This window comes from Neophocaena asiaeorientalis, unplaced genomic scaffold, assembly GCF_003031525.2.
Source record: "Neophocaena asiaeorientalis asiaeorientalis breed wild unplaced genomic scaffold, Neophocaena_asiaeorientalis_V1.1 scaffold515, whole genome shotgun sequence".
In the NCBI taxonomy this organism is placed as follows: Eukaryota; Metazoa; Chordata; class Mammalia; order Artiodactyla; family Phocoenidae; genus Neophocaena; species Neophocaena asiaeorientalis.
In genome coordinates, this window is record NW_020175829.1 from 102,026 (window position 1) to 115,000 (window position 12,975).

Here is a 12,975-nt window from a genome sequence, read left to right on the forward strand (position 1 = left end):
TAGAGTTTGCATCCATTTCCTGTTAATACAAATTGTTTGGAGTTTATTTTAAAATATGTTAAATACGTTCTGCTCTTGATTCAGATACTCTAGATTATACCAGCTGGTGGGAAACCATATAATGTGGTTTGAAAGTGCCTGATATCTAACATGGGTTATGTGATAGCCTATTCTCCCCTTCACAAAGAACTATTTTCTGCCCAGGGGAGTGGTTCTTAATGAAGAGGTATACAGTTGCCCCTTGAAAATGGGATGTTAGCAGCATTGACCTTCAGCTCAGTCAAAAATCCCTGTATAACTTAACTTTACAGTTGGCCTTCTGTGTCCATGGTTCCATATCTGCAGATTCAGCCAACCATGGATTATGTAGTAGTGTTAAGACTTCATTTATTGGAAAAAAAAGTCTGCATGTTAGTGGACCTGCACAGTTCCAGCCCATATAGTTCAAGAGTCAACTGTATTTCAAAATAATATGCATAACCCCATCTGAATATTCTCATTCTTTTACTGATACACATATTAGCTTATAACGAATATAACCAAAATTTTCCTTTAAAAAAAATATACAGGGTGATGTTGAAGAAGATGAAACAATTCCTGATAGTGAACAGGACATAAGGCCACGTTTTCATCGATCAAGGACAGTGGCTCAGCAGCATGATGAAGATGGAATTGAAGAGGAAGATGATGATGACGATGAAATTGATGATGATGATACAATTTCTGACTGGAATCTAAGTAAGTCAGAGAGGGAGAAGCACAGTCGCTTGCTTTGATAACAGTTTTGTTGAGAAATAATTCACATACCATACAGTGCCCTCATATCATACAGTTCACGTACCATACAAAAGGTTACAGTTGAGTGGCTTTTAGTGTATTCACAGAGTTGTGCAGCCATCACCACAGTAAATTTTGGAACATTTTTATCACCCTGAAAAGAAACCCTGTACCCATTAGTAGTCACTCCCATTTTCTTCCAGTTCGCTAGCCTTAAGCACCGACCAATCTATATTCTGTCTCTAGGAACTGTTCTGGACATTTCCTACAAATGGAATTATACAAAAAGTGGTCCTTTGTGACTGACTTATCTGTTCATCATTTGATGGACATTTTGTTTCCCCCCTTTGGCTATTGTGAGTAATGATGCTGTGAAGTTATGTAAAGTTTGATGTGTAAATGTAAGTTTTCAATTCTCTTGGGTATATACCCAGGAGTAGGATTACTGGGTCATATGGTAACTTTATGTTTAACCTTTTGAGGTACTACCAGGCTGTTTTTTAAAGTGGCTCTACCATTTACATTCCCCCCAGCAGTGTCTTAGGGCTCCAGGTTCTCCACATGCTTGTCAGTACTTTTTGGGTGTCTCTTTCTGTTTTAGCCATTCTGGATGTGAAGTGATAATCTTATTGTGGGTTTGTTTTTGTATTTTCCTGACGGGTCTGCTCTTCATTTACTTGTCATTTTATGCCTTAAAAAGACTTTATCTCACACTGTCATTTCTCAAAGGGGTATATATTTTGTTTGATACTGTGAAATAGAAACATTGATCATAGAAAACAACTTTTCCTGTTTTCCTAACATAAACTTATTTTTCTGTGTGATAATTTGCATGAAAATTGGTTATCATGCAACAAAATTATATAAATTGCTTTTGTCATATTCAGACTTACAAATATACTTTTTAAAATCTTGGTTTTCAACCTTACCTGCAAATCCACATCATATATTAAGCCTGCATTCTGGGCCACATACTAATTAGATAACTTTGGGGAGAATCTAGACACCTGTGTTTTGCTTTTGCTTGCGTGCTGGTTTTTAAATCTTGCTGCTCTAGTTCACAGCACATTTCACGTTTTGGGCCATGTAATTCTTTGTTGTGGGGTCATCCTGTCCATTATAGGATTTTGAGCAGCAGCCCTGATCTCTGCCCAGTAAATGGCAGTAGTGCAGGAGGTGGGGGGAGAACACACAAAATTGTGACAACCAGCAGTGTCTTGAGACATTGCCCAATGTTCCTTGGGACACAAAATCACCCCCAGTTAAGAACCACGCTGTGATTCAGAGGGTTGAGATTTCTAGTAACTAACCGATAGAGCAATTAAGGACATGAATCATCAGCCTGAACTCTGTAAATTATTTGGAATTATGCTGATTACTGCCCATTTAGTTTCCTATAACTAACGGTTCCTTAGAGTGACTAGCGTGCCCAGCCCTAGGCCAAGGACTTTGTATGCCTTTCACATTTAATCTTTCCAACAACCTTGGGTAGGTAAAGATACTACAAAAAGAGAAACTTCCCTAAGGTTAGCTTAGCTAGTACTGGTGGCACATGTAGTTTTGGAACCCAAATCTCACACAACAGGAGAACCCAAGGTCTTCATTACTACCACAGAATTACTTGCCAGTGTATTCCTACTTTAAGGTTGGTGGGGAGCATGCATTAAGATTTAATGTAGATAACTGCAAAAGTAATAATGTGTGTTGAATTGGGGGGGGGGGAATACTTCCTTTTCACATCCCACCCATCATTATGTTCTTCCAGAAGTTTTTCTATGCAGATACAGAAAAACGGGTATATGGGCTTAACCAGCTTTTGTTTCGCTTCGCTTTGTTGCACTTCATAGATAACTGCATTTTTTATAAACTGAAGGTTCGTATCAACCCTGCACTGATCAATCTGTTGGCGCCATTTTTCCAACAGCACTTACTTTGTGACACTGTCACATTTTGGTAATTCTTGGAATATTGCAAGCTTTTTTGTTACTATATTTGTTAGGGCAATCTGTGATGAGTGATCTTTGATGTTACTGTTGTAATCGTTTTGGGGCTGTGTGAACCATGCTCATATAAGATGGCAAACTTACTAATTAGTAAATGTTGTGTGTGTTCTGACTGTTCCACTCACAGCCATTCCCCATCTCTCCCTCTCCTTGAGTGTCCCTGTTCTCTGAGACACAACAATATTGAAATTAGACCAATTAATAACCCTTCAATGGCCTCTAAGTGTTCAAGTGAAAGGAAGAGTTAGTTGCATGTCTCTCACTTTATTATTTTTTTTTTTTTTGGCTGCGTTGGGTCTTTGTTGCTGGGCGCAGGCTTTTCTCTGGTTGTGGTGAGCAGGGGCTACTCTTCGTTGCAGTGCGCGGGCTTCTCATTGCGGTGGCTTCTCTTGTTGCGGAGCACGGGCTCTAGGCATGTGGGCTTCAGTAATTGCGGCATGCAGGCTCAGTAGTTGTGGCTCGCGGGCTCTAGAGTGCAGGTTCTGTAGTTGTGGCACACGGGCTTAGTTGCTCTGCGGCATGTGGGATCTTCTCGGACCAGGGCTTGAACCCGCGTCCCCTGCATTAGCAGGCGGATTCTTAACCATTGCACCATCAGGGATGCCCCACGTCTCTCACTTTAAATCAAGAGTTAGAAATGATTAAGCTGGGACTTGAAGCCCGCGAACTCCGGCTACTGAAGCCCGTGCACCTAGAGCCCGTGCTCCGCAACAAGAGAAGCCACCATGATGAGAAGCCTGCGCACACAATGAAGTAGCCCCTGCTCACCGCAACTAGAGAAAGCCTGCACGCAGCAACAAAGACCCAACGCAGCCAAAAAATCAATCAACTAATTAATTAAAAGAAATGATTAAGCTTAGTGAGGAAGGCATGTAGAAACTGCGGTAGGCCAGAAGCCAGGCCTCTTGCGCCAGTTAGCCAAGTTGTGAGCAAAAGAAAAGTTCTTAAAGGAAGTTAAAAGTGCTACTCCAGTGAACACACAGAAACAAAACAAGCAAAACAGCTTGAATGCTGATAAGGAGAAAGTTTTTGTGGTTAACCAGCTACAGCATTCCCTTAAGCCAAACCTAGTCCAGAGCAAAGCCCTAACTCTCTTCAATTCTCTGAAAGCTGAGAGAGGAGAGGAAGCTGCAGAAGAAGAGGTTGGTTCTTGAGGTTTAAGGAAAAAAGTCTTTATATCTCCATAATATAATGCAGGGTAAAGCAGCAAATGCTGATGTAGAAGCTGCAGCAGGTTATCCAGAAGATCTGACTAAGATAATGAAGGTGGCTGCACAAAACAACAGATTTTCAATGTAGACAAAAGAGCCTTCTGTTGGAAGAAGATGCCGTCGAAGACTTTCATAGCTAGAGAGTAGAAGTCAGTGCCTGGCTTCAAAGGGCAGGCTGATTCTTGTTAGGGGCTGATGCAGCTGGTGACTTTTAAGTTGAAGCCAGTGCTCATCTACCATCCCGAAAATCCTAGAGTCCTTGAGAATTACGCTAAATCTACTCTGTGCTCTATAAATGGAACAAGAAAGCCTAGGCGATAGCACATTTGTGTATGACAAGGTTTACTGCATATTTTAAGCCTACTCTTGACACCTACTGCTCAGAAAAGATGATTTCTTTAAAAATATTACTGCTCATCGACAAAGTACCTGGCCACCCAAGAGCTCCGGTGCAGATGTACAATGAGGTTCATGTTTTTTTCACATCTGCTAACACAGCATTGATTCTGCAGTCCATGGATCAAGGAGTAATTTCAACTTTCAGGTCTTATTATTTAAGAAATACACTTTGTAAGGCTATAGTTGCCATAGGTAGTGATTCCTCTGAAGGATCTGGGCAAAGTAAATTGAAAACCTTCTGGAAGGGATTCACCATTCTAGATGCCATTAAAAACATTTGTGATTCATGGAAAGAGATCAGAATATCAGCATGACATTAACAGGAGTTTGGAAGAAGTTGATTCTTCTTAGGGGGTTCAAGACTTCAGTGGAGAAGGTAACTGCAGATGTTGTGGAAATAGCAAAAGAACTAGAATTAGAGGTGGAGCCTGAAGATGTGACTGCATTGCTGCGTCTCATGAGAAAACTTTAATGGATGAGGAGTTGCTTCTTATGGGTGAGCAAAGAAACTGCTTTTCTTGAGATGGAATCTACTCCGGGTGAAGATGCTGTGAAGATTGTTGAAATGACAACTGAGGATTTAGACTATTACATAGTGTTGGTTGATGAAGCAGCAGGAGTGTTTGAGGGGATTGATTATAATTTTGAAAGAAGTTCTACTGGGTAAAATGCTGTCAAACAGCACTGCGTGCTACAGAGAAATCGTTCACGAGAGGAAGAGTCAGTCCATGCAGTGAACTACACTGTCGTCTTATTTAAGAAACTGCTCATAGCCACCCCAGCCTTCAGCAGCCACCACCCTGATCAGTCAGCAACCACCAACATCAAGGCCAGACCCTCCACAGAAGGATTACACTTTTTCAAAGTTTCAGATAATGGTTAGCATTTTTTAGCTATAAAGTATATTTTAGTTAAGGTATGTACATGGTTTATAGACATAAAGCTATTACACACTTCACTAGACTACAGCATAGTGTGAACATAACTTTTATATGCACTAAGAAACCAAAAAGTTCAACTGACTCGCTTTGTTGTGGTGGTCTAGAACTGAACCTGTAATATCTGAGGTAGGCCTATGTCTTCTTTTTAGGAGGGGAGGCTGATGTTCTAGAAGTGAAATCAGATCATATGTACTCTGCAGATTCTTTTCCATATATCATGCAACTCATTCTGTGCCAGTACATAAATATTTCTTTCTGTTTCCTGGCAGTATAATATTCATATGAATGGCTCTACCATACAGTAAGTATAACTAAGACCCTTTTGATGAGTAAGGTGTTATTTCTGGCCAACGTAACAGCTTTATTTAAAAAAAAAAAAAAAAAGGGCAGTCGTATACAGAATTAAATATCTTCAAACTTTGTAGAGGTAAAAATAAAGTGTTGTACATACAACAAATTTTATCTGTATATAGGTACAGATAGATTTATAGATATATAACTATAAATGATAATGGAAGTTAATGTAATGTCTTTGAATTAAATATTTCCTTAGGAAAATGTTCTGCGGCTGCCCTAGATGTTCTTGCAAATGTGTATCGTGATGAGCTTTTGCCACGTATTTTGCCCCTTTTGAAAGAATTACTTTTTCATCATGAATGGGTTGTTAAAGAATCAGGCATATTGGTTTTAGGAGCAATTGCTGAAGGTAAGTCTAAATCAAACTTGAACTGTAAAGTCTTCAATAGGTGCTAATGTGACTAGGCTACTTTAAGGACTTGTTACTCTATGCAGAAACTGTTCACGTACTTTGCTGTCTTGTGTTGCTAATAAGACTATTGAAGTAGGTGAGACTGTGATCCACATTAACCTTAAAAACGGTATTTGAGTCTAAAAGCCATCTTAGGATAAGTTTTTACTTTGAGCTAGTTAATTATTATTAAACAACCATAGACTTACTTATAACCCCAGCCAGATATTTTGCAAATGCTTTTGTTATAATAAAGAGAACAGAAAAAAAAAGAGAGAGAACAAAATGAGAGGATTCTGATGTCAGAAGCATCCCTGTTGCTAGAAAAATAACTTCCATAGGTAAGTGTAAGAAACGTAAGTCGTGTCATCATCCTCTATAAAGGATCATTATTCTGTCCTAGCTGTAAACATCTATCTACAAGAAATTGAAGCATTTTACAGGCATTTTTGAAAGCCATAATTTCTGTAGCAGAAGTAAAATGAGCTTTCCTAACCCTACTGAAAGATACTTAAAGAGCAGTTAGCGCTCATTTCAGTTATTTCTTTAAAATAATTTTGGAACAGATTATTGCAATATATTTATTGGAATGGAGATGATCTGAATGTTTCATGGATGCACGTATCAGTTTAGTATTCAACTGAAATAATTTTGTTTTAACCAAATTTCAGCACTTCCTGAAATAGTTCTGTGGTTTTTATTCCTAGGTTGCATGCAGGGCATGATTCCATACCTACCTGAGCTCATTCCTCATCTTATTCAGTGCCTCTCTGATAAAAAGGCTCTTGTGCGTTCCATAACGTGCTGGACTCTTAGCCGCTATGCACACTGGGTAGTCAGCCAGCCCCCAGACACGTACCTGAAGCCATTAATGACAGAACTGCTAAAGCGTATCCTGGATAGCAACAAAAGAGTACAAGAAGCTGCCTGCAGGTGAGACATTCTTTGTTATCTGTATCTTTGACCTGACGGTTTTATAAATCCAAATGAGACTCTACCTAGACATCCATATTTACTGTTTCTTCACATTTATTTTTCATTAGTGGCTTTAACAGTAGCATCATCTTTCACCCTAATTCCCCCACAGATATCTGGAGTGGAAGTGGCAAGGGTCCTGCTCTTGAAGGAATAAAAAGTTTGAGCAGAGTGACATTATTAGTCGACAGGTCAACTGTGATAACAAGTTGCCACGTAGTGATTCAACTCCAGTAGCCACTCTATCAGTTGCATTTGGGGCTGTCTCTGTTTTTACGTCAGATCAGCAGTTAGTTTCATTACTACCAGCATTTCCGTTTTCTGGAACAAACCTTCATGTTCTAAAAAGCCTTACCACCTAATGTTTATAGTTCTTAATTTTTCAAATAAAATTGCTTTTACTGTTGACTTTGTTAATAAGAAGAAATACCTGTTGAAAGAGAGGAAAGTAAATTTCAGTGTAGCTGGACTTTACCAGATCTGAAGCAAAAATGTCTGGAAGAGTCCTAATTCGTAATGATGTGAAAGAAAGTTAAACAAGGGAGCTTTGGTAATTAATAGCACTCAGTTTTTTTTCAAGCAGGGGGAGGATACCAATTATGCTTGGTTTCCTGTAGATTATTCATTCAGCAAGTTTTTTTTTAGTTCTCTACTAATTGTTAGGCATATATTAAATGCCGACCTTACATTCTCTGCGTCTTAAAATTTACAAGCTAGTAGGGTATACTGAACAGCTATATAATTATAATTTGTGGAAAGTGCCATGAAGGAAATAGATATAGCTCAGTGTTAATGAATAAGACTTCAGTTAACAAATGGCTTAAGCCTGTCATTTTAGGAAATTCTTACCTGGCTAAAACAGAAGAAAATAACCTTAATTTTACAAACGAAGGGCCAGATACACCTTAAAGTCGAGACACATTTAGGTATAAATTGAAGTAATTGCCCTGAGGCCCTGGAGTTTGTTCAATTCTTGTATATTTGTCCTAAAAAATAAACTGCAAATAAACAAATTTATAATAACAAATGCACTGTGCATTCTAATGTATAGTGTGGAGCCTAGAGAAAATTTTAAACTTTACTGAGGAATAATTGACAAAAATAATTGCATATACTTGAAGTGTACCACATGTTGATTTTGATATACATAAGCATGGTAGAACAGTTACCAAAATCAAGATCCTATAGTTAACATGGGTAACTCTTTTTTCTGTGAGAATGCTTAAGATGTACTCAGCAACTTTCAAGTATACAGTGCTATGTTAACTATAGTCACCATGCTGTACATTAGATCCTTAGAATTTATTCCGTTTTTTCTTTTTTTTGAATATTTTTATACAGCAGGTTCTTATTGGTTATCTATTTTATACATATTAGTGTGTATATGTCAATCCCAATCTCCCAATTCATCCCACTACCCCCACCAACCCCGCCACTTAGAATTTATTCTTATAACTGAAAATTTGTGCCCTTTGACCTCCAGCACCCCATTTCCCCCTCCCACTGAGAGAAATATTTGAGAGATCGTCACACTGCTATGTTCTCATACATCTCAAACACCCTAAGTGTTAAAAAATGTTCCTATCATTTAACAGTTTCAATTCTGATTTCATTAATCTGGAACATCACTAGAATGTAAACCCCCCCCCGAGAATGGGGACATTGTTTTGTTCATTGCTATGTTCCCAGCACTCAGTCACTAAATAAATAGTAAACAGCAAATAAATTGTTGAATGAACCAACAGTAATTTTAGATTTTACCATTGTAGTTAAGCTGATGCCTGTAAGTGACAGCATAAGGAATGGGAAAGAAATGGTTAAAAATAAGTATCTGGTGTGGCACGGTAGGCAAATATGCATGTAAAGTGTAATAAGTATTCTATAAACTGTAGACTTAGATTTCTATCTCTATTTTAAACTGTTTCTTTTCTACAACAGTGATCTCTCTCTTTTTTTTAATTATAGTGCCTTTGCTACCCTGGAAGAGGAGGCTTGTACAGAACTTGTTCCTTACCTTGCTTATATACTTGATACCTTGGTCTTTGCATTTAGTAAATACCAGCATAAAAACCTGCTCATTCTTTATGATGCCATAGGAACATTAGCAGATTCAGTAGGACATCACTTAAACAAACCTGTAAGTACCTATGATGAACTGTTACGAAAAAATTAAATATAAAGTATAGTTACAATCAAAAGGTTAACATGTTTGGGGAGATGTGAACACTTAGTGTTTGCTGCTTTAAGAATGTAGAGCTGAAAAAGACAGCAAGTGTATTCACCTTTTAAGTAGTATTTTAAAAAATAAATATGTGCAGGGTGTGAAGATTACAGGAGCATATGACATGAATGCACCAACACTTTTTACAGTGACTAAAGGAAAGAGGTTAAAGGTAGAGGATAAAGGTTTTATACTCTGGATTTCAGCTTTTACTTAATTCCAAGTAGTTTTGTGTCTCATTTAATAAACAGTAGCTTTAGAGTACCACATCTAAACATCTGTGTTTTCTCACTGGAACTTACAAGTATGAGGAATACACTAAGGTAAAATAGTTTAAAATTAGGGTAATAGGTTAAAATGCTAAATAGTGGTACAGAAGTGTGGCTAGAAAGCCAGACTCTGTCTCTAGTAGTGTTAAGAATAGAAGAGATGGGTGGAATTTGATTTGTTTAAATAGGATTTAAGTAATACTAGAATTTTAATATAGCTCGAAATTCCCTGCTGAAGAACAGATTTCATGTTTATGATTACTCTCTGAAACATCATAAGAAAATGTCTGTGTTTATAAGTTATACTTAAAACTTGGTGCAGGACACTTGTTTGTGGGTTTGCTTTGATGTTAGTTGTTTTGGTTTTGTTTGGTGGGGGGATTCCTAATAGATTAGACCATGTAGAATCTGTGCTCCTGTTTACATGATTACTATGTTTATTGACTTGGTTGCGTGAATTCTTCCGTTTTAGTAAGAACATTTAAATGATTATGAATTTTTTTCTGCAAATGTCTTTAATAAGTTTACTTGTCATTTATAACCTACTCAGCAGGAGTCATTGCATGTCACAGGCCCCAGGACTAAAAAAAAAATTCAAAGAATGAGTCTTAAAATTCTTTCAGTAATAATTTTACACAATTACTGTAAATGGATTTTAATTTTCATACACTCAAAATGGACTAGTTTACATATGGTAGTGGAGCTTTATGTGTTTTTCGTCATTGTAATTAGGAATATATTCAGATGCTAATGCCTCCACTGATCCAGAAATGGAACATGTTAAAGGATGAAGATAAAGATCTCTTCCCTTTACTTGAGGTATGCTAAGCTGGTAACATTTAGTTAATCTGTGTTTCATCAAAAAACACGTGTTCAAATCTATAATGGGTATATGTGGTAAGTGTTAATTTACATTCTGAACCATTTCTGTTAAAATGCTGAATAAATATGTAACTTGCCGTAACTTTAATTATGGTACATCTAAAATTTTCTGTTTTCACAGAAATACTGTGGAACAGACAAAATGTAATGGATGTGTTATGCTTTTTTTTTTTTTTAAGTAGACAGTGGATTGAATTGTGTATGTTTTCTAGCCTGCTCTACTTATTTGATAGTGAATTAGCTTGGAGATCTTTCCATATCAGCATATATATGTCCATCTCTATTTAACTGTTTCTTTATATGGATATATAGCCATGTCATAATTGACATAAATTCTTTTATATATTATCTATTGTTAATACATACATATACTCATGTGAAGTAGCATTGGGATTCTGATGGGAGGGACTTCACTTTATACCTTTTCTGTCTAGTTTGAAGTTTTGTTTTCTTGTGTATTTAAATGCTTTTTTTAACCCCCCAAAATTTATATGCTCTTCAAATAACTGAATACATTCTCACATGTGGTAACTTAAACCTAGATGGATTGATATTGGTAGAGCCAGTTTAGTCATTCTTGTTCCCCCTGTCATTTCAGGGGTCACCACTTCTGCCATGGATTGTCCCTAACCAGCAAAGTAAAAACTTCTGTGACAGAGCAATGGCTAATCCTGGGCCCAACAAAACAAAAATTATTATTATGACTAGATATATTTTCTTCCAGGCAGGGGCTCAGAATGTGCCCAGTAAAGTCTACCCACAGTATTGACCAGGATGGGAGGATAAATAAATGTCTCTCTTACATTTGGGGAAAAAATAGGAATACAGAATACTTAAGTCTGTTCCTGAAAGATAATGTTCACTAAAGAAACCTTTACATTTTTTTGAGGAAACCTCCCCTGACCAGCTAGTAAACTTAACAGCAATGAATGGCATCCAAAGGAGAGGTTTGAAAAGGTAAACCTGCTATGCTATAGACTAGTAGAACAGGCTCATAAGTGACCGGAATCTTATTGAGTACACTTTGAAGCGTTTATCATAATCTCAATTATACCTAGAAGTTTTACACATCTGCGTTATCCTTTTCTAGTGCCTATCTTCAGTTGCCACAGCCCTGCAGTCTGGCTTCCTTCCATACTGTGAACCTGTGTATCAGCGTTGTGTAAACCTAGTACAGAAGACTCTTGCACAAGCAATGGTATTTTTTAAAATTTTTCTCTCTCTCCCTTCTTGGCATCAAACATTTTTCTAAGGATAGGCATTATGTATACAAACGTTCTCAATAATTGATTCAAAGTAAGTTTTCAAAAAATTGTGTCTTAATTTCAGCTGAACAATGCTCAACCAGATCAGTATGAGGCTCCAGATAAAGATTTTATGATAGTGGCTCTTGATTTACTCAGTGGCCTGGCTGAAGGACTTGGAGGCAACATTGAGCAGCTAGTAGCCCGAAGTAACATTCTAACACTAATGTATCAGTGCATGCAGGTGAGACTTACTAAATTGAAATGAATTGAAACCTGGTTCTCTGTGTCACATTGGGGTTAATTTCTTCTTCTTTCTTGCAGGATAAAATGCCAGAGGTTCGACAGAGTTCCTTCGCCCTGTTAGGTGATCTGACAAAAGCTTGCTTTCAGCATGTTAAGCCTTGTATAGGTATGAATATTTTCTATTGCCGTGGTGTGATTTTTTTTTTTTTTTTTTTTTTTTTTTTTTTTTTTCTTGCGGTACGCGGGCTTCTCACTGTTGTGGCCTCTCCCGTTGCGGAGCACAGACTCCAGACGTGCAGGCCCAGCGGCCATGGCTCACGGGCCCAGCCGCTCTGCGGCATGTGGGATCCTCCTGGACCGGGGCACAAACCCATGTCCCCTGCATCGGCAGGCGGACTCTCAACCACTGCGCCACCAGGGAAGCCCCTGTGATGTGATTTTTAACATTATTTTTCATCATCTATGGTTTTCATTATTAAACTGAAATTCCATGAAATCCCAACATTTATAAGTGCACATTTTACTGGTTAGAGCTCTGATTCAAGCAGGCAGGATGGGAACCCCTGTTCCTTGTTTCTTTGAATTCACCATCACTTCAGCAGCTCGTTAGGCATTCATGTGACTGGAGAGAAGTTGGAAAAGTATTACATGCCCACCTGTGAATCCTTGGTCCTATATGCTAGTTCATGGATACTTCTTGAATAGCCTCTCTTTTTTGGTAGAGGTACCCAGTAATAATAATAATCAGGTTTTCTCATGGTAAACCAGCATAATTTTTCAGGTACTATAGGAAACTTCAAACAATTTTCTTAAAAGTAAATGATGATTTGTTTCTGTTGAAGTGGCATAGCATTTGTCTTAGCCTTTTGTGAAGCTAAGAAGGGATTCCTTGAATAATGTAACCTGATTTTCTGTCAGACCCATGGATTAAATGGGGTTTTGGTTATTTTCCCTTCATTTCTATATCCCATCATTTAATCTTAGTTTAAAGCAGTGATCTAAAATGGTTTTGTTGTTGTTTTCATTTGATACGGTGTGCTTTGTGGGGGGGGGCCCTCC

General features: G+C 37.8%; 1 protein-coding gene across 3 annotated transcripts in view; it reads left to right on the forward strand.

The window, feature by feature from the left end:
- Window positions 1-12,975, forward strand: part of TNPO1 (transportin 1) — a 90,319-nt gene that overhangs the window by 60,422 nt on the left and 16,922 nt on the right. For all 3 annotated transcript variants that reach the window (XM_024732772.1, XM_024732773.1, XM_024732774.1), the window contains exons 11-18: window positions 570-738; window positions 5,885-6,037; window positions 6,787-7,012; window positions 9,020-9,191; window positions 10,277-10,363; window positions 11,517-11,624; window positions 11,756-11,914; window positions 11,995-12,082. In XM_024732772.1, the coding sequence (XP_024588540.1) occupies window positions 570-738; window positions 5,885-6,037; window positions 6,787-7,012; window positions 9,020-9,191; window positions 10,277-10,363; window positions 11,517-11,624; window positions 11,756-11,914; window positions 11,995-12,082 (1,162 nt within the window). The remainder of the gene's footprint in view (window positions 1-569; window positions 739-5,884; window positions 6,038-6,786; window positions 7,013-9,019; window positions 9,192-10,276; window positions 10,364-11,516; window positions 11,625-11,755; window positions 11,915-11,994; window positions 12,083-12,975) is intronic.